A 20,307-nucleotide genomic window follows, 5' to 3' on the forward strand; every position below is an offset into this window, starting at 1 on the left:
GGAAGTTAGGACCATGTAGTGACGAAGCAGCCACTCAGCATTAATATTCTCGAACCCAACAGAAAAAAGACATATGAAAATTTGTCTCTTAGCACAAAATGCATGTCATTAACTTCAAAGTGTGTCTTTCATTGTGAAAAAAGGTATCGCTCCCGAAAATAAGCCAAAAATTGGATCGCAATAGGTTGAACACTCTGTGTTCGGGCGTCAACAAGAATAAAATCGAGCAACTTGATTAAAATGCAGAAGATGCATGTGCGATATCGGAAAATGCACCTGAAGGTGATCATCATCATCATCATCATCATCATCGTTGTCGTCGTCCTCATCGTCGTCGACACGAGCGAGGCTATCTGGCCTTTTCCAGTTTCACAGTCGTTATGTGACTTACCACACTACGTCTTTCTGAGGGGTTTAGAGAAAGACAGGAATCGGAAGAACTGAAGATTAGCAAGGACATTTTAAGGTTCAAATGGTTCAAATAGCTCTGAGCACTATGGGACATAACATCTATGGTCATCAGTCCTCTAGAACTTAGCACTACTTAAACCTAACTAACCTAAGAACATCACACAACACCCAGTCATCACCAGGCAGAGAAAATCCCTGACCCCGCCAGGAATCGAACCCGGGAACCCGGGCGCGGGAAGCGAGAACGCTACCGCACGACCACGAGCTGCGGACACATTTTAAGGCTATTACTAACAAACATTACAGTAAGTGGAAGACCTACGTCGCACAGATTGGCTGACCAGTAGAAGGTGATTCAATGTGACTGACGAGCGTGACACAAATTGACTGACGAGGACAAAGCAACAGAAACTGACAAACCACTGATCGGATCCCCTCCATTATACCTCATGACTAAAAGTATTGGCAAGGCATATGGTGAAGTGGACCGCTGTATAACCCCTAAGCGAGCGTTTTGTTAACCAGCTCGCGCAAAAGGTAGGAACAGCTGATACTGTGACTGTCTGACCGGTATATGATCAGGCAACTAAATACGATGCTCATTACGGTTGGTAACACCTAACCTGTCACTCAGTACCTCGGGAAAAATACACATGTCTAGCAAGACATGAGTTTGACTGGGAGGTAGGTGCGCCACATGTAAGCCCATACTACAAGTATGGTTATTACATGGGCTCATACCCTTAGAATGGTGGTACAAACGGAACTTCACTTCTGAGAGAAATCCAAAGTAAAATCAGCGGCATGTGTAATTTAACAATATCATATTTCAGTAAAAGATAGGTGCTGAGACCCGCCGCCACTAAGACTTCTGTAGGCCAAGAAAACTCGCCAATGGACAAAAAACGCGTACATGGCGATTTGGGGGAAAAGCTTGACCATCAACGGTCCTACAATGTATGCCTACAAGTTTTAAACTGGCGAGCTTACAAATGTTCTGGTATCTGGAATACCACCGATTACTCATTAGCGAACCTCTACACCCAGACGATCAAAGCGTGCAAGGGCTCACGATTAACGTAAGAGCAAACGAAAGGAAGAGAATAGTTATTCACCACTTTAAGTTTCTTACATTGACGTCGCAACACTGAACCCATACCACACCGGGCCGTCTTCTAGCGTGGCCTGTTACGACGTTCCTTGCCGCCGAACTTTGTATTGGTGGGGAAAATGTCCCTGCCTATCACAACGATATCAACGACCTTTAACGGCCGACACCTTATTAGCGGAACTCACTCCTGAAGTAGAAATGGCAAAAGCTTCCGATGACGACCTCTCGCCAACTCTCCTTTGGTTAGCTTTCTTAGGCCCCTCACAAGAGTAACCAGACCATCCAAGTCATGATAGGTCACGGGTCCCTCAGCAAATAGAACCCTTGAACGATTATCCGCCTTAATAGCTTGCAAGATAGTGTTAACTACCACATATCAGACTGCTGTAGGTCAAGAGCTACGACTGCCGTTCGTACTTCACGAATATTGTGAACTAGACCCTTATCCCTCTTCTGATGCTGAAAGAAATAATAACTGACTTGGTCGCTCTTTATCTTAATGGACAAACGCCCCCTCACAACCCGCACAACGCAGTTCTTTTAAGGACCCCATTCTATCTGAAACCGCGCCGACCATTTCGGCCAGGGACCCCTACCACAAAGGATAGACCAGCTGGAAAACGGTTTCCCACGACATCTTGAAAAACTTTGCCTTATTCCTTTAGTTTAACGGAAAACCACAAAAAAACTAAGAAACCACTGATGTGTGTCAACAGCGAGGCGATCTACGCACGCAGCACACTCAGTAACAGATTGGGTAATCCGACGGGAAGTATCTCTATACCTTAGTTGGTGGGGAGAGTTCTTGACATCTGGTAACTTTCATTTCCCTGTAAAGGCGCTCAAAGCAATCTGTAAATTGACCACCCTGTTATAAAGCCGGTCAATGTCAGGTTTGATCTGAAGATCAGTAACCACCGTTGCTAAATCTTCAGCCCTTCTTAACCAATGCGCAGTTAGCGCCTGCATTCGATACGCTTGGCCACGAGATGGAACACTGGTTTTTACGAAGTGAGTGGTTTGCTCAAGCTCAGAGAGCCAATCGGCCCAATATTCAAGGGCGTCACCACCTGTCCTTTCCGCTCCGTCTTCACCAGGACTGGCGCCCCCACAGCCGCACGAGGTCGTGCCCATAGTTTGGGAACGTCTTCATCTTCGGTCAATACAGGGATGCGACACTCATACTTTACCTCTTCCTTCCTCAAACAGCCGGCTCTGACCACGAATCTAGACTCCATTTGGAAGGGAACGCACCTGTGGCCCAAATTTCAAAACAACAGCAATTGTGTCTAAACAGAAAAGATACAGAATATAGTATTAAACTGTATCTAAGCGTAGTAACGCGAATGATGCTCAGTAGATTTCAGGCCTTCACTCCAAAGAAAACCATGCTCTTGCTGCCAGAATGGTACGCAATATCAGCGTCAGGCTGTCTGTGGTAGGAACGACAGGGCGGAAGGCAGACTGAACATCATTCGTATTGTGAATTTTCTCTTTATTTTAAGAGAAATCACTAAGTTAGATTTATTAAAAGTCCACTGGAAAAACACCTCCAGTTCCGCTGACTACCAAGAAACAGAATAGTTTACAGTCATAAAATTGTACCAAATTGATTAATAGCAAACAGATTAAATAGTATAATAAAAAATTTGGCAGTAGAATAAAACAGGTAAAAATTCTTTCTAGAAAAAACTTAAATATTTACAATCCAAAATAGAAGTATTCTCCACAATAAAGCACTATATAAAAAAATCATTGTATCGCCGGAAGGCGCGCAAAAGAAATAACCAGACAGAATTGGTGTTAGGTGTTGCGTCTTCAATGACAGATCTTAAACCTCCTACTGTTTGGCCAGTCCAAATACCAACAGTGTATTCAACGAGTAAGATTAATAACCATTCAGCTGGCCGACTCACCCTTCCTAAAACACATCTAAGTAAATAAATATAGTGATTACTTAATTAGTAAATTTGCCGGTTAACACCTCAATAATTTAGACGAGCTAGAAAAAAATTTAAAAGGAGACCCGTAGTAGGCGCGCAGTGATTGAGACACAAATCAGTACATCGACATGCTATACAACCCCGTCCTGGCAAGGCGTAGTCCGCTCCGAAGGATTACGTGGTGCGGGGACAGCTGCACCCGGCTGGCCGTTGGTCGGACACGGGCTTGGCTCAATTTGGACACCTCGCCTCCTCAATCAACCAGGCAGATTTCATCCAAGATCCACGAGAAGAAACACAAGTGTTAACCTAATTAACTGAGAAATACAGAATTTTGTACAGGAATTGGTCCAGGCCTCTACAACGTCGCCGCACGATAGTCAAAATTACAGCATTAAGGAAGACAAGTAAATAATTTTTCAATGAGTTGATGGAATCAGATCAATGAAATTTGTTAGGTATATATGAAGATGATATCTGTTCTTTCGGACATGTCTGAAAGAGCAGATACCATCTTCATATATATATATATATAGGTAAGGCCCACCGGCCATTTGAGCATCTTCTGTGCGGATGCACAAACAGTGCTCGAATTCTTACGGGAATCGGTAAAGCCGCGAGTAAAGAGTGTAATGGGCAGGGGCCCTACGAATATGGTGTGGGATAGTAAGCTGGGAATTTGGGCCTCACAGGAGGCGTGCCAAAGCTAATCCCCTGTAGTCGCACTATCCTCTGTGTCCTCGGCGGCTCAGATGGATACAGCGTCTGCCATGTAAGCAGGAGATCCCAGGTTCGAGTCCCGGCCGGGGCACACATTTTCAACTGTCCCCGTTGACGTATATCAACGTCTGCATGCAGCTAAGGGTATTCATTCCATTGTATTAATTTAATTGTAATTACATTTGTAAGGTAGCCAAAATCTAAATATAGTAAACGAGGAGAAGTTCGACTGCCAACCACAAATTGTACAAAACTCGCACCATTTGGACGAGGGGTAAACAAGTAATCGCCACGTGGAGCTGAGCAGTAAACCCCAAGATTTGGCTAAGAACCCCCTACTAACAGCAGGCGGAACATAACCTATCGAATAACTCTACATATACAGTAAGACAGTAGTACCAAACGCAATGTACAAGTTTATGTATGTCACTTCTTTTGACTGGAGGTCTTGGGGACCACGGCCGTTCACTATCGTAAGAAAATGAAACGCCTACAACCGCCATTATGATCTTATTTATTGTGTAGTTACTAGTTTCAGCACTTCAGTGCGCCGTCTTCAGGCCTGCATGACTAAACAGTGATGACAGCGCTATCAACTTATCAACCGTGCAACACAAAGACAGATCAAAAACAGAATGATAATCAAGGATAAGACTATACAAGTGAATTTACAGTAATCATTTGATAGAACAAAGCTACATCCATTGGCACTTACCTAAGGTATACCATATCGAATTTCTACTCAATACATTGTACAATTATGTTATTTATTAATAACTTCATTAAACAACCATTCTATGATTTTTATTAGCCAGTCGGACATGCATTATCCACACTACCCCGAAAAAACCTACTGAAAGACAAAACAACTCTGTAAAATGATAAATATTTGAAGGATACAACCACCTCAGAAACAAGTAAAGCGAAAAAACATGATCTACGCGTCGTGTCGAAGTATAAAATGCTGAGTTGTAAACAGTTGAAGGGCATACCAATGTCAGTGCATAAAATGAATGTCCAAGACTTGTTCAAAAATGTTCAAATGTGTGTGACTTCCAATGGGACAAAACTGCTGAGGTCATCGGTCCCTAGACTTACACACTACTGAAACTAACTTACGCTAAGGACAACACACACACACCCATGCCCGAGGGAAGACTCGAACCTCCGTCGGGAGGGGCCGCACAATTCGTGACATGACGCCTCTTACCTCGCGGCCACTCCGCGCGGCTCCAAGACATGTCAGAGTACAAAATATAGTACCTCAGACCATAACGTTTGTAGAACATGTGAGAAATCTCAACAAGAAACTGTTTATGGTGAACAACATTCACGTGCGAATACATCCATATGTTATGTACTCCCATGAATCAATCACACACAAGTACACTAAGTAGCCTGCGAGGATGCAGTGCACCATAATATGACTCAACAATATATAAATATGAAATATTACAAAAGCTTTGTGACTAGTAAACCACTCAGAAAGTACTCATGTGTATTAAACACAAATGAACACAAAGAAATAAAATGACATCTAAAATACCATATGCTTACGAATAAATGTACGGCAATCAGTACACACCATGGCCTTTCCACCGCATTAAAAGCAAAAGTCATTACATCCAGGAATTTAAATTTCCAATGGAACATACCGGCCATACATATCGTTAAAAGACAAACCACATTATTAACTGACCAGTGAGGAGGCCATATAACGTGCCAGTAATTAAATCATAAGTAAATCTAATATGTCTGTTAAATGTAAGACTATAAATGCGTGACAGAAGTCTATAACTTGGCAATACATACACTATTACAACAAAAACACTGGCAATGCCACAAGTCGTATCTAGCGAAACTTAAGTGAGGGTAGTGTAAATCCATGTAAAATTGAAGACAGGTGCGTACCCACTAAATGTGTCACATATGATTAAACTAATTATATGTTAAAGAGAAGGAGACATTCAAAGATATCTAGTTATAATTCTAGGACCAACTGACACAGTTCTACCACCAAGCACTTAACTAGAGGCCAATGACAGCAGCGTTCACGTCAGCTAGATTCCTGACCAGTAAACAGCTCAAAAGGTACTCATATGTGTTAAGCACAAGTGAACACACAATAAATGCAATGAAACTTGAACTGCATATACTTATGAGGAAATGTACTGTAAACAGTACTCACCTTGGTCTTTCAGTAGCATCAAAACTAAATACCATTACATCAATGCAATCACGTTTCAAAAGAATCATACTGGCCATATATATATCGTCTAACAGACAAACCACATTACCAATTGATCAGTCAGGAGGCCACACAACATGCCAATAATTAAATCGAAATTAAGTCCAATACTTGTGTTTGATGTAAGACTATGAACATATAACAGCAATCTACAAGTTGACAATACATCCACTATTACAACAAAAACCCTGGCAATCCCAAAGTTCTGTCCATTGGAACGTGAGTGAGGGTACATGTAAACCTAATTTTTTTTTTTTTTTTTTGGTCATCAGTCTACTGACTGGTTTGATGCGGCCCGCCACGAATTCCTTTCCTGTGCTAACCTCTTCATCTCAGAGTAGCACTTGCAACCTACGTCCTAAATTATTTGCTTGGCGTATTCCAATCTCTGTCTTCCTCTACAGCTTTTGCCCTCTGCAGCTTCCTCTAGTAGCATGGAAGTCATTCCCTCATGTCTTAGTAGATGTCCTATCATCCTGTCCCTTCTCCTTATCAGTGTTTTCCACATATTCCTTTCCTCTCCGATTCTGCGTAGAACCTCCTCATTCCTTACCTTATCAGTCCACCTAATTTTCAACATTCGTCTATAGCACCACATCTCAAATGCTTCGATTCTCTTCTGTTCCGGTTTTCCCACAGTCCATGTTTCACTACCATACGATGCTGTACTCCAGACGTACATCCTCTGAAATTTCTTCCTCAAATTAAGGCCGGTATTTGATATTAGTAGACTTCTCTTGGCCAGAAATGCCTTTTTTTGCCATAGCGAGTCTGCTTTTGATGTCCTCCATGCTCCGTCCGTCATTGGTTATTTCACTGCCTAGGTAGCAGAATTCCTTAACTTCATTGACTTCGTGACCATCAATCCTGATGTTAAGTTTCTCGCTGTTCTCATTTATACTACTTCTCATTACCTTCGTCTTTCTCCGATTTACTCTCAAACCATACTGTGTACTCATTAGACTGTTCATTCCGTTCAGCAGATCATTTAATTCTTCTTCACTTTCACTCAGGATAGCAATGTCATCAGCAAATCGTATCATTGATATCCTTTCACCTTGTATTTTAATTCCACTCCTGAACCTTTCTTTTATATCCATCATTGCTTCCTCGATGTACAGATTGAAGAGTAGGGGCGAAAGGCTACGGCCTTGTCTTACACCCTTCTTAATACGAGCACTTCGTTCATGATCGTCCACTCTTATTATTCCCTCTTGGTTGTTATACGTATTGTATATGACCCGTCTCTCTCTATAGCTTACCCCTACTTTTTTCAGAATCTCGAACAGCTTGCACCATTTTATATTGTCGAACGCTTTTTCCAGGTCGACAAATCCTACGAAAGTGTCCTGATTTTTCTTTAGCCTTGCTTCCATTATTAATCGTAACGTCAGAATTGCCTCTCTCGTCCCTTTACTTTCCCTAAAGCCAAACTGATCGTCACCCAGCGCATTCTCAATTTTGTTTTCCATTCTTCTGTATATTATTCTTGTAAGCAGCTTCGATGCATGAGCTGTTAAGCTGATTGTGCGATAATTCTTGCACTTGTCAGCTCTTGCCGTCTTCGTAATTGTGTGGATGATGCTTTTCCGAAAGTCAGATGGTATGTCGCCAGACTCATATATTCTACACACCAACGTGAATAGTCGTTTTGTTGCCACTTCCCCCAATGATTTTTGAAATTCTGATGGAATGTTATCTATCCCTTCTGTCTTATTTGACCGTAAGTCCTCCAAAGCTCTTTTAAATTCAGATTCTAATACTGGATCCCCTATCTCTTCTAAATCGACTCCTGTTTCTTCCTCTATTACATCAGACAAATCTTCACCCTTATAGGGGCTTTCAATGTATTCTTTCCACCTATCTGCTCTCTCCTCTGCATTTAACAGTGGAATTCCCGTTGCACTCTTAATGCTACCACCGTTGCTTTTAATGTCACCAAAGGTTGTTTTGACTTTCCTGTATGCTGAGTCTGTCCTTCCGACAATCATATCTTTTTTCGATGTCTTCACATTTTTCCTGCAGCCATTTCGTCTTAGCTTCCCTGCACTTCCTAGTTATTTCATACCTCGGCGACTTGTATTTCTGTATTCCTGATTTTCCCGGCACATGTTTGTACTTCCTCCTTTCATCAATCAACTGAAGTATTTCTTCTGGTACCCATGGTTTCTTCGCAGCTACCTTCTTTGTACCTATCTTTTCCTTCCCAACTTCTGTGATGGCTCTTTTTAGAGATGTCCATTCCTCTTCAACTGTACTGCCTGCTGCGCTATTCCTTATTGCTGTATCTATAGCGTTAGAGAACTTCAAACGTATCTCGTCAATCCTTAGTACTTCCGTATCCCACTTCTTTGCGTATTGATTCTTCCTGACTAATGTCTTGAACTTCAGCCTACTCTTCATCACTACTATATTGTGATCTGAGTCTATATCTGCTCCTGGGTACGCCTTACAATCCAGTATCTGATTTCGGAATCTCTGTCTGACCATGATGTAATCTAACTGAAATCTTCCCGTATCTCCCGGCCTTTTCCAAGTGTACCTCCTCCTCTTGTGATTCTTGAACAGGGTATTCGCTATTACTAGCTGAAACTTGTTACATAACTCAATTAGTCTTTCTCCTCTTTCATTCCTTGTCCAAGCCCATATTCTCCTGTAACCTTTTCTTCTACTCCTTCACCTACAACTGCATTCCAGTCGCCCATGACTATTAGATTTTCGTCCCCCTTTACATACTGCATTACCCTTTTAATATCCACTAAATGTGTAAACCTAAATAAACCTGAAAAGTCCGCAGCTCGTGGTCGTGCGGTAGCGTTCTCGCTTCCCACGCACGGGTCCCCGGGTTCGATTCCCGGCGGGGTCAGGGATTTTCTCTGCCTCGTGATGACTGGGTGTTGTGTGATGTCCTTAGGTTAGTTAGGTTTAAGTAGTTCTAAGTTCTATGGGACTGATGACCATAGGTGTTATGTCCCATAGTGCTCAGAGCCATTTGAACCATTTTTGAAACTTGAAAACAGGTGCATAACCACTAAATGCGTCACCTACGGCTACGATAATTGTATGTTAATAAGAAGGAGATATTTAAAGATGTATAGTTATAATCCTACGACTAACACACACAGTTCCATCACCAATCATCTAACTGGAGACTAATGGCAGCAAATACACGTCAGCGTAAGTTATTATCCGAAAAATCCTCTAAAGTACGCTACAAAATACTTATCACGTACGAATTCAAGCGTGAGCAGATAACCCAATCTAACTTCAGTAACAATTTATCATGAAACAACCAACTATCAATGTGAGTGGGTAAGAGGCATGTACCTAGAGAATGCTTTGGCCGCCAAGAAAGGACGGAAAAGTGACTTTTAATAGGTAGTGGGCGGAAGGAGGGGAGAAAAAAGAGAGTTATCGTAACCGCACAGGCACAAGACAGATTGTAATAGACACCCATCAACCCACAATTAAAAATGCTGTGCCATTAATATCAGAACAAGCAGAGACCCGAACAATCACGATGCTTTATTGAGAAAGCAAACGTCAATACTGAAATGCCCTCCCCACTCACACGCCAAATGCGCACGAAAACACCGATAACGCTGAAGTACTCGCCTTGGTTGATACTGAAGGGGTTATCGCGATCCATATATATGCTTCATCAGTCTCCAAAATAACTGGTTTACACAGACAGTCTACAGAACGACATAAAAACAATGAATACCAGAAGATACAACTCAAATAAAAACCATTAAATGAATGCCAGAAGTACCTCTAACTGTGTTGTCAGCACTCCAACCATCAACTGCCAAATGACAGGAGAAACATTTAAAATACAACGTCCAAAGATATGAGTCAGTGAATACTCAAAGAAGTCGGTCGACATCAAACATTGAAAGTTTGTTTGACTACACCCCGTTTTTGGATTTCATTCTCTTATCTAAATATGTCAGTTACGATATTCCTTGTACATGGCTTTGTTTTCGATTACTGATGTCAATAATGAGACACTAGCAGTCTCCGGAACAAATATGCCAGGGTCCTTAACAACAACACCAGCAAAATCTCGATGTGACAACTGCTGCCAGTCCGGTTAACGCTGTTGATTTATCTCATCCCGAAAATGCAGAAAGTAATTAAGTGCTCTACTTCCATTGTATCTACGGCTTTAACGTCATTGGATGACTTTCCTCCATCATTGCTTGAACTGAAAACTCAGAAGAACCCTATCACAGGTAGTGGAAAAAGTTTCGTGACCCTTTGGATAACCATGGCATGAAGCGTTTCCAACGTGAATTCTGCCACCGCCTCGCTTGTTGTAAAACGGAGCCAATGGAGGACGAGATGTCCGCCTCCTCCAACATAAGTCAAGATGGGCTGTTGTTTGAGCTCTGAGGCACTCCGCAGTGAAGACCAACCATCCCACCCACATGGTGAATGGCTGAGTTTACGATACCCTCAGTATGGATGGTAACCCTGGCCGATGCATCTGAGGCTCAGAATCAACTGCTCGTCCATGACCTTACGCCTGATGAACTTCAGGATGGAATGATATTCTGTTGGCTGCTGCTGCTCTCAGGCACTGATCATCTCTTACTACCCCTCACATTACATCTCACGAAGATGTCCATAGGATCCTCAAAAATGGTTCAAATGGCTCTGACCACTATGGGACTTAACATCTGAGGTCATCAGTCACCTAGAACATAGAACTACTTAAACCTAACTAACCCAAGACCACCACACACATCCACGCCCGAGGCAGGATTCGAACCTGCGACCGTAGCAGTCGCGCTGTTCTGGACTGAAGCACCTAGAACCGCTCGTCCACCGCGGCCGGCCATAGGATCCTCCGGCGGAAGCATGGGCAGCAGGCTCCCAGTTCAGACAACATCTTAAATGAACACCTCCGTCAGCTCCCTCGCAAGCCGTTTCCCCCCACAGCGGAAGCAGACAAAACTAACTACCACCTCCAAGCCCTCAAAGGATCCTACAATCCTAACCTACAACAGGCCCGTTAACCTTCTGAATGCCTGGCGAAGGTCCAAGAATCTTTGACCCTGAACAGAATTTCCCAGCCTCTGGCGGTAGGGACGATTCAACCGGAATAGTTCAATTTCAATTCCCACCTTATGGCCGAACTACAAGTTCTTAGGATCACAGAACACATCAGTAATGACTTTAACTCCACAGCGGTTTTCTTGGACTTGCAAAATGCTTATTTCAGGATTTGGCAGGACAATATCGTGTACAAAATGCTGACACAGACGACTATCCCCGACACCTCTATCAAGGTCGTAGATGATATCTTCCGTGACGGCACCTTCTTGGTTACTCAGCAGGGAAAACGCTCGAGCATATATCACATGTACCCCTCAAGGCACTGTGTTGTCTCCTATCCTCTTTAACATTTGTGTTAATGACATGCCAGTCATCCCTCACTGCCAGTTGGTGCAATACGACGACGATATTGCGCTCTATACGATTGGATGCAACACCGACTAGCTCATTCCTGGTCTCCAGAGACAGGAGGACGCAACAGTCACCTCATATCGTACAAACAAGATGGCCCTCAATGCCGTCAAAACTACGACGGTCTACTTCACCAAATGCAGCCCTACCCTCCGCAACAACATCACGACTGTGGGCATTCTGGTACCGTAGTCCGCAGATACCAATAACCCAGGTGTCCAGATGAATAAAAAAGTGCTCTTCCATCGACATGCGAAATACGTCACTTATAAGGGACAGAAGCCAATAAAAGCGTTGTGCACGCTCTTCAACAGCAGGAAACTGACCTTGGACACCAAGCTCCGACATTAACACACGGTTTTTCACCCTTCCCTCACCTTTGGCTCCTCTGCGTGGGCCATTTTTAGTGCCTCTCAAATGCGGACTCTCCAGCGCCAGCAGAATAAGGTGCTTACACAGTGTGCATGCTCTTCCACTCACGAGGACTTTTACTCTACACGAGGATACCAACATTGTCCCTCTAAAGGCGTCCATTCGAGAGAAGTCAAGGGGCCTCTAAGCCGAGCCCCTGTGCAACATGGTCAGTGGATTGCAACACTTTGGCTCCACGACTCCCCGGGGCAGCACCGCCGCGCTGTTCCTCTTACGGATTTGGACCGAGGTTAACGATAGCCGAGGTATGGGCACAAGTAACGCGTGTTTTAATCCGGCCACTCATTCTGTGAACTCCTTGGTGCGACCACGACTCTAATTACCTTTGCAGTAGTGTCAAATCTTATCAGTAACCTTGAACTTACACCGTCGGAGGATGGTCTTGGACTTCAAGTCCTACCGCCACACCTTCTACGTCCAGTACAATGAAGTTATTGTAAGATAGAAAGACATTACTCCGCCACCAAGATACTAAGACAGATCTACACCGGTGACGCTGTACCACAACCAGCAAAAAAAGAAAAAAGAAAAGGGATCAGTCTCTAGTGGCGGACACTCGCCTGAAGATCGTGAAGATGGCTGAACGGTACCCATCCGAAATATTGTGGCAATAAGTCAACATGATCCGGCTGCAATCCCGAGACCTCTCAGAATAGGCAGTAAGGCGTTTGCTTGTGTATTCTGAGAAAGCGTGACATTTCTATAGTGCCTGTGTACATCAGAACACAGATGTGCGCGCTCGCGCGCGCACGTGTATATATATATATATGTGTGTGTGTGTGTGTGTGTGTGTGTGTGTGTGTGCGTGAGAGAGAAAGATAGCTTAATTGAAAAACAGATAACATGTAGCTCATGTAAATCTCTGTGTAGGTAGTAGTTGAGAGGTAAGGAACTCATTACCTGTTGCAGGCGTATCCTCCCACAAACGCCCTGCAGAAAGCTGACATCGTGGTGTGGTCAGACGAGGACTGCCAGCAGGCGTACTCGGACTACGACTACCAGCCGCTGCCGTCCAACATCTGCGCCGGACTGCCACAGGGCGGCAGAGGCCAGTGTAACGTGAGTCATCTACTTTTCCTTCCACCGACTTCTCCTACAACATTATGCGGCATGCCTGGCATTAAACAGTGACTCTCTTAGTATTTTCAGAGTTTTCGAAATCATTTGGGAAATGTAGAAATATTCCACGCATTCCAGTGACTTCTTGGTTGATACTATTTCCCTACACTGCTACAAACAAACTTATGGTTGGATTTTCGACGAAATAGACATTCGGTATGTAGTATTCCTTAGTCATCAGGACCGTTTGTGGCGAGTTAAGCGATGACTACGCAGCAACGGTATTGTGACTGCTGCTTATTAAAATAATTTGCTCTTGAGAACCATTCTATGCCATTGAGGAATTCTTGAACAGAAATAAATAATAAATTTTAAACGGCCATCATCAAGGCATATAGTTTTTCTTTTTTTTTCGTTTTTTCAGCAATTCCTTTTCTGTTGACACGTTCAACTTCATAAGATACATAATGAATACGGTCTATGGATTAGGAATTAACTAGCTGTAGTTGTATATGATGTCTCCCAGACTTAATGGAGCGTGTTATATCACCGCGTTCTACTACGGAAACTAATAAATCTTACATTTATCCGTGGAAACATATCAATACAGTGCGACCTCGTCACCACAAATATTTTGGTAATGGCTCAAGATATCGAACGAATAAACTTGCTATCTGACCTTGTATATTAGAGTGCCCTATTGCCACTACTGGGTATCTTCTTACAACATCGGGTGTCATGCTGCCCAACCTAAACATGAGTTACTCCATTGCTGTCACTAGTGTCAGACTTTACACTGACACACTCACATGTAGCCAACACCTCAAAACCAAATGTGTTGAAACATTTCTGGAAAAATTAAAATTACCTTAAATAAACAAAAACGGACGTTTCCACTGACTGTCTACTTTTGATTGCAGTACAATCCGTACGTCATCGATAAATATGTGATATAAGACGTGGCATCCACAACGTGATTGAGCTCTTAAAAGTCAATATAACATGGAGAAAAACACGTATAATAAGTCACTTAAGTTACAAAGCAGCCCCTGAAAAAAATTATAGTTCTACGTAACCTTAAAGAGAGTTAGTTTGTTTTGTGTCATCATAACAGTCTTCGCAGCTCGTGGTCTACTGGTTAGCACTATTGCTTCTAGATCGCGGGGTCCCAGGTAGGAGATTTTCTTAGTCGGGGACTGGATGTTTGTGTCATCCCAATGATTTTATCTCATCTTCATCGAGGCGCAAGTCACTTAAATGATATCTAATAGAAATATTTTCATCAGTCGGCTGAACATAAGCAGATGAGATCTCCCAGACAATAATGCCACACCATAATTCCATTCCATCACAGTTGTGTAATTCTTGTTTTATCTGTTGACCTCAGACCATCTGATTAGGTTCTCAGAAAGTAACCGATAACAACAATAAAGCGAACTACAGCTTGTGCGGTTGCTGTTTGCGAGTCATTCTGTATGGGCAACTGCTGTGACATCCCAGTCACACACTATGTGATCAAATGGGCAACTGCTGTGACAACCCAATCACACACTATGTCTTCAAAAGTGTCCGTACACCACCAAAAACATACGTTTTTCATATTAGATGCATTTTGCTGCCACCTAATGTGAGGTACTCCATATCAGCGACCTCAGTACTCATTGGAAATCGTGATAAAGCAGAATGGGGCGCTCCCGGAAGTCACGGACTTAGAGCGTGGTCAGGTGACTGAGTGTCACTTGCGTCATACGTCTGTAAACGATATTCCCACACTCCTAAACATCCCTAGGTCCACTGTTTCCGATGTGGCAGTCAAGTGGAAACGTGAAGGGACACGTACAGCACAAAAGCGTATAGGCCGACCTCGTCTGTTGACTGACAGAGACCGCCCACACTTGAACAGGTTCATAATGTGTAATAAGCAGACATCTATCCAGACCATCGCACAGGAATTCCAAACTGCATCAGAATCCATTGCAAGTACTATGACATTTAGGCGGGAGGTGAGGAAACTTGTATTTCATGGTCGAGCGACTGCTCATAAGCCACACATGTCGTGTTTTTCGTGGAGGGCGCTTTCTGCCCTTGTTGTTTTGGGTGACACTATCACAGCACAGGCCTACATTGATGTTTTAAGCACCCTCTTGCTTCCCGCTGTTGAAAAGCAATTCGGGGATGGCAACTGCATCTTTCAACACGGTCGAGCACCTGTTGATAATGTACTGCCTTTGGCGGAGTGGTTACACGACAATAACATCCCTGTAATGGACTGGTCGGCACAGATTCCTGAGCTGAATTCTGTAGAGCATCTTTGGGACGTTTTTGGGATGTTTTGGAACGCCGACTTCGTGCCAGGCCTCACCGACTGACATCGATACCTCTCCTCAGTGCAGTACTCCATGAAGAATCATCAAGGATAAGGGTAGGCCAACACCATATTGAATTCCAGCATTGCCGATGAGGATCCACGAACTCGTAAATCATTTTCAGCCAGGTGTCCGGATACCTTTGATCACATAGTGAATTCAGTATCCATAAAACTCCTTCAAAAGAAAATTTAGTTATCAAAGAAGATTTTGTCAGTAAAGTATGATAAAGTTAAATACACTAATGAAGCAGAAATTAACGATTTAACCGACTTTGGAAACGAGATTTTGGAAATACGTTGATGAGTAAAAACATTAAGAAAACTGCCCGCCGAAAAAGTAAATGCCACCTGGTACAGTGGCAGAAACGTGACGTGGTAATGGAAGTACATAAGCGGAGCAGAGACGAATGGAGAATCATTCTAACGATGACACGATCTGCAGATAGGAAAATGCAGTGACATAAGCGACTTTGGTGTATGACAGGTTGTTATCGATGGACAACTTTGAACGGGCATTTCGGAGTCGGCCAATCTGGTCTGCTGTTCAGGTGCTGCTGTGGTGGTTATCGACGGGAAGTGACTGAAGGACAGTGAAACCACGAATAAGCGATCACAGGATAAGCCTCATCACAATAGTCCGCATACATGGTCTAGCGGCTAGCGTTGCTGCCTCTGGGTTTTCTCCGCCCGCGGACTGGATATTTATGCTGTCCTTATTTCATCATCATTCGGGAAAAGTGGCGCGACTGGACGGTGAAAATACTGGGAATTTGCACGGGTGCTGATAACCAGACAGTTGAGCGCCCTACACACCAAGTATCATCATCATCATCATCATCATCATCATCATCATCATCACGGGACATGGAGATTAGAGGCTTGACCGCTTTGTAAAGCAGAATAGGTGGCGCTTTAAGGCAGATCTGATGACAGAGTACCATACTGACGCAGGTACTTCAGAGCAAACTGTTCATCGCATGTTGTTGAATGTGGGGTAGACGACACCCGCGTTCCTCCATGATGACCCAGTGACATCACCAATTATAACTGTAGTGGTCTCGGGATCATCGAGATATCATAGTGGATCAATGGAAACGTATCACGTAGTCCGATGATGTTTCCTGTTACGCCAGGTCGCGACAGGCGTCTCCGTATACTCCGTCATCCAGGCGAATATCCGCTCGAACGTGCACAGCACCACAAACGGAGGGAGGCAGAGCCAGTATTGTGCTATGGTGACGTTCATCTGCTTCTGTGTGACCTATGATAGCGATCTATGGCATCATGGCAGTTGTGGACTACATAGACATTATTGAGGACCACCTGTGTCCATTCATGTCTGATGACTTCCCCGACGATGATGGCATATTCCAGAAGGATAACAGTGCGTGTCACAAACCAGAATGGTTCTACAGTGGTTTGAATGGCGTGATAGTGAACTCGCTTTGATGTATAGGCCGCCAAATTCGCCTCATCTTAACACGACGGAACACACCTGGGACGCCCGCAAGACCTTGGCCCCTTGTTAATGGGAATTGCCTGACCTGTGTCTAGACATCTGGTCCCGCATACCTCCAGAATCTTAGCAGTAACTCATAGAATTCTTCTCACGCAGAATCACAGCTACGTTGCATTCCAAAGGAAGAATGACACCCTATTAAGCATATTGTCATAATGATTTGGCTCATTCGCATAAGTTCATGAAGAAAGGGATACAAGTACGGGTAGATTTCTCTCTTATTCTTCGTGTTCTCAGTAAATTACTTCAGATAATTTTTGAAAGGCTTTCTCCAAAAGAAGCATTGTTTGTACTTATCCGTCATTCCTCTTGAACTAACCGTGCGCTCTTTCTATAATGGTACCGCTGATGACTGTACTTTTTTAATACACTACAATGTAATTAAAATTGAAACCCATTCTCCTCGTCCTTCTTGCAGTATTCACACAATTTCTGAATCGCAGTCTTGCTCCTTTAATCGCATTACACTACTGCTTTTCATGCAACTTCTTGATTATTGTAATGTCTTTTGCAGGGAGATTCTGGGAGCCCTCTGATAGCAAATGGCTATCAAATCGGAATAGTCTCATGGTCCAGGAAACCTTGCGCTTCTAAAGGATCACCAGGAGTTTTCACAGAAGTTTCTTATTACGTGGACTGGATAAAAGAGAAGACGAGCAACTCTTCCACAGCTGACAAAATTTCATCAAGTTAGTCGAGACACACCTTAATATAAGTAACTGCGCTTTTATTTGGATTTAAAATGTGTATAATGTTTTCAGTTGCTTAAAATAAAACGAGAGAGACCCGCTGTCAATGTCAATTACCTGTTTAGACAAGCTACATTCAAATATTCGGAATGTTGTTAAAATAATGAAATAAAATTTAGAAGTGTGGTTGTAATTGTTTCTTAAAGGAATTAGCTGAAATTATTTCCGCATTACTAATTCATTTTCACGATCTTATGTGGTTGTATATCGACAACTGTTTCACAAATGTTACTCAAACATTAAAAAATTCATAAATATTAGCTTGCGACCCTAAATTTATGTAAAGTGCTTGGCAATATTCGGTGATTTTTTTTATTATTATAGTCATCAGTGTTCAGTGCACGCGGAAAGTCAGACTCTCTTGAAAAATTACAATCGTGTTTGTGGTGATGCCACGCTTTCATGTCTTATAATACCTATGCTAAAGATGAAATGATTAAATTTCAGTATATGAAGATCAGTTACATTCCCAAAATATGCAAATGTGATAATTTCGTAATTCCAAAATCACGTAGAACGACAGCCCATGGGTAATAAATTTATTAAAATTCTAATTTATATCATTATATTCCTGAAAGTGCCAGCAAAAATCTTATATTAAATTATTTTAGGACTCAGTTGCATTGGAGAAGGTCTCGTTTGCGTAATGGACGGCTTTGTCACCAGTTCATTCTGAATACACTCCACAACAGATTGCATGTGATGAGATTTATAGATGTGTAGACCGTAAGCAATGTCAACTTATAAATAAATCAACCATTAATAGAGAACGCTTTAAGAGAATTAAAATTATATGTTCAGTTTACTGAAGCTGGGATATTTGCGGAAGCAACAGAAATAGTAATATATATTTTTATAAAAGTTACATTCTGTTCGTTGATAAGCGCATCAACTGAGAACGATTGGAGCGATTTGGCCGATTAAAAAAAAGTTCGCAACAGTCCGAATAATTATCCAACAACAACGTTATTTTCATTATTACATTTCATAAATATCCGTTATTGTATTATATATTTACCTTAAAAGAGTCACGGTCGAATATCGAGCAGGTTCGCTATTGGCACCGTCGGATCCAGATTATAAATTAATGGGCAATTCACCACAAGAAATGCATTGACGTTGTGCACACAACAGTTCATGAAAAGACCAACTGCGGAACAACTACAAATTTGTTTTTATCGTACAATGAATTGATCGCATTGTTCAAAATTTCACTGGACCGCTTGCCATCTGATTACCACAAATTGTATTTAGAGCCGATAAGACGCCTGCGGTAGAACACACGTTTCAATGGACCAATACTTGCTGAAGTCGCCATTTTTATCGTCAGTGAAAATCTGGAACCCCGCGATATCGTTCTACATCGCCGGAACGATCAGCTGCAGCGTTTCTACGAAACACCCCGATCATATGAAGCCTTACAACATCCCACCATGTTTTGGCAAGGTTAAGGCGGTTATCATTTTAAGATCAAGATTATAAATCCTTTTACAGGCGAATAGGAAATTTATATTTTTGTAAGGATATTAATTCATGTCAGTAACACAAACATTCATTTACAGGCGCTGAAACGAACAAAAAAGACAGTTCAATGACCTATTATTCATATCGACTGATAGCTCGTGATAATGAGAACAATCATAGCTTGAAATGTCTATTTCACCAGTATGCTGTCAATACGTACGTCAAAGTCGAAACAAAGCGATTGACAAACATCAGAGTGGACCAGACAAAACTCTGTTCCCAAAAGTATATTCACCTTCGAGATGTCATCAATGCTGACGAAAACGCACAGAACGTCATCCGAATAACGATTGCGACATATGCATCAGCACACTCAAGATGCCATGTCTTCTGTTCGCGCGGAATTCGCAGCAGATAGAAATTCGGCAAGAGCTATACCCTGGCCAATGATCCATCAGTCACCATGCCATCACTGCGAGAGTCTTGAAATCGCTGATTAATTTCATTGTGAAGCATCGCGTGATAGACGAGACACACTGCCGTGGAGTGGCAGAAACGCGTATTACCACACACGCATGCACATACACAGAGGCAGAAACGCTTATTACCACACACACATACATATTTTTATTTGGTTGATTGAGAATATCAGACTGAATATAATCGACAATGTGATATCGGTGGAAATTCGCCATGGAGAAGAAGGTCCAGGTTTGTATGAGGTTGTTACTAAGACGTGGTTACTTTAAGTAATTATTCTCTGAGTATTGTCAACGGAAAATGTTCGAAGCGTTATCCACAGGCATTGCTA

At 42.6% G+C, this 20,307-nt stretch overlaps 1 protein-coding gene across 1 annotated transcript in view; it reads left to right on the forward strand.

Annotated features, from left to right (window-relative positions):
• LOC126482044 (trypsin-1-like) overlaps positions 1-17,977 on the forward strand; it is an 88,832-nt gene extending 70,855 nt beyond the window's left edge. The window contains exons 3-4 of the mRNA XM_050106018.1: positions 13,247-13,396; positions 17,798-17,977. Coding sequence (XP_049961975.1) covers positions 13,247-13,396; positions 17,798-17,977 — 330 coding nt within the window. The remainder of the gene's footprint in view (positions 1-13,246; positions 13,397-17,797) is intronic.
• The last annotated feature ends 2,330 nt before the right edge of the window (positions 17,978-20,307 follow it).

Source organism: Schistocerca serialis, chromosome 5 (genome assembly GCF_023864345.2).
Source record: "Schistocerca serialis cubense isolate TAMUIC-IGC-003099 chromosome 5, iqSchSeri2.2, whole genome shotgun sequence".
NCBI lineage: Eukaryota > Metazoa > Arthropoda > Insecta > Orthoptera > Acrididae > Schistocerca > Schistocerca serialis.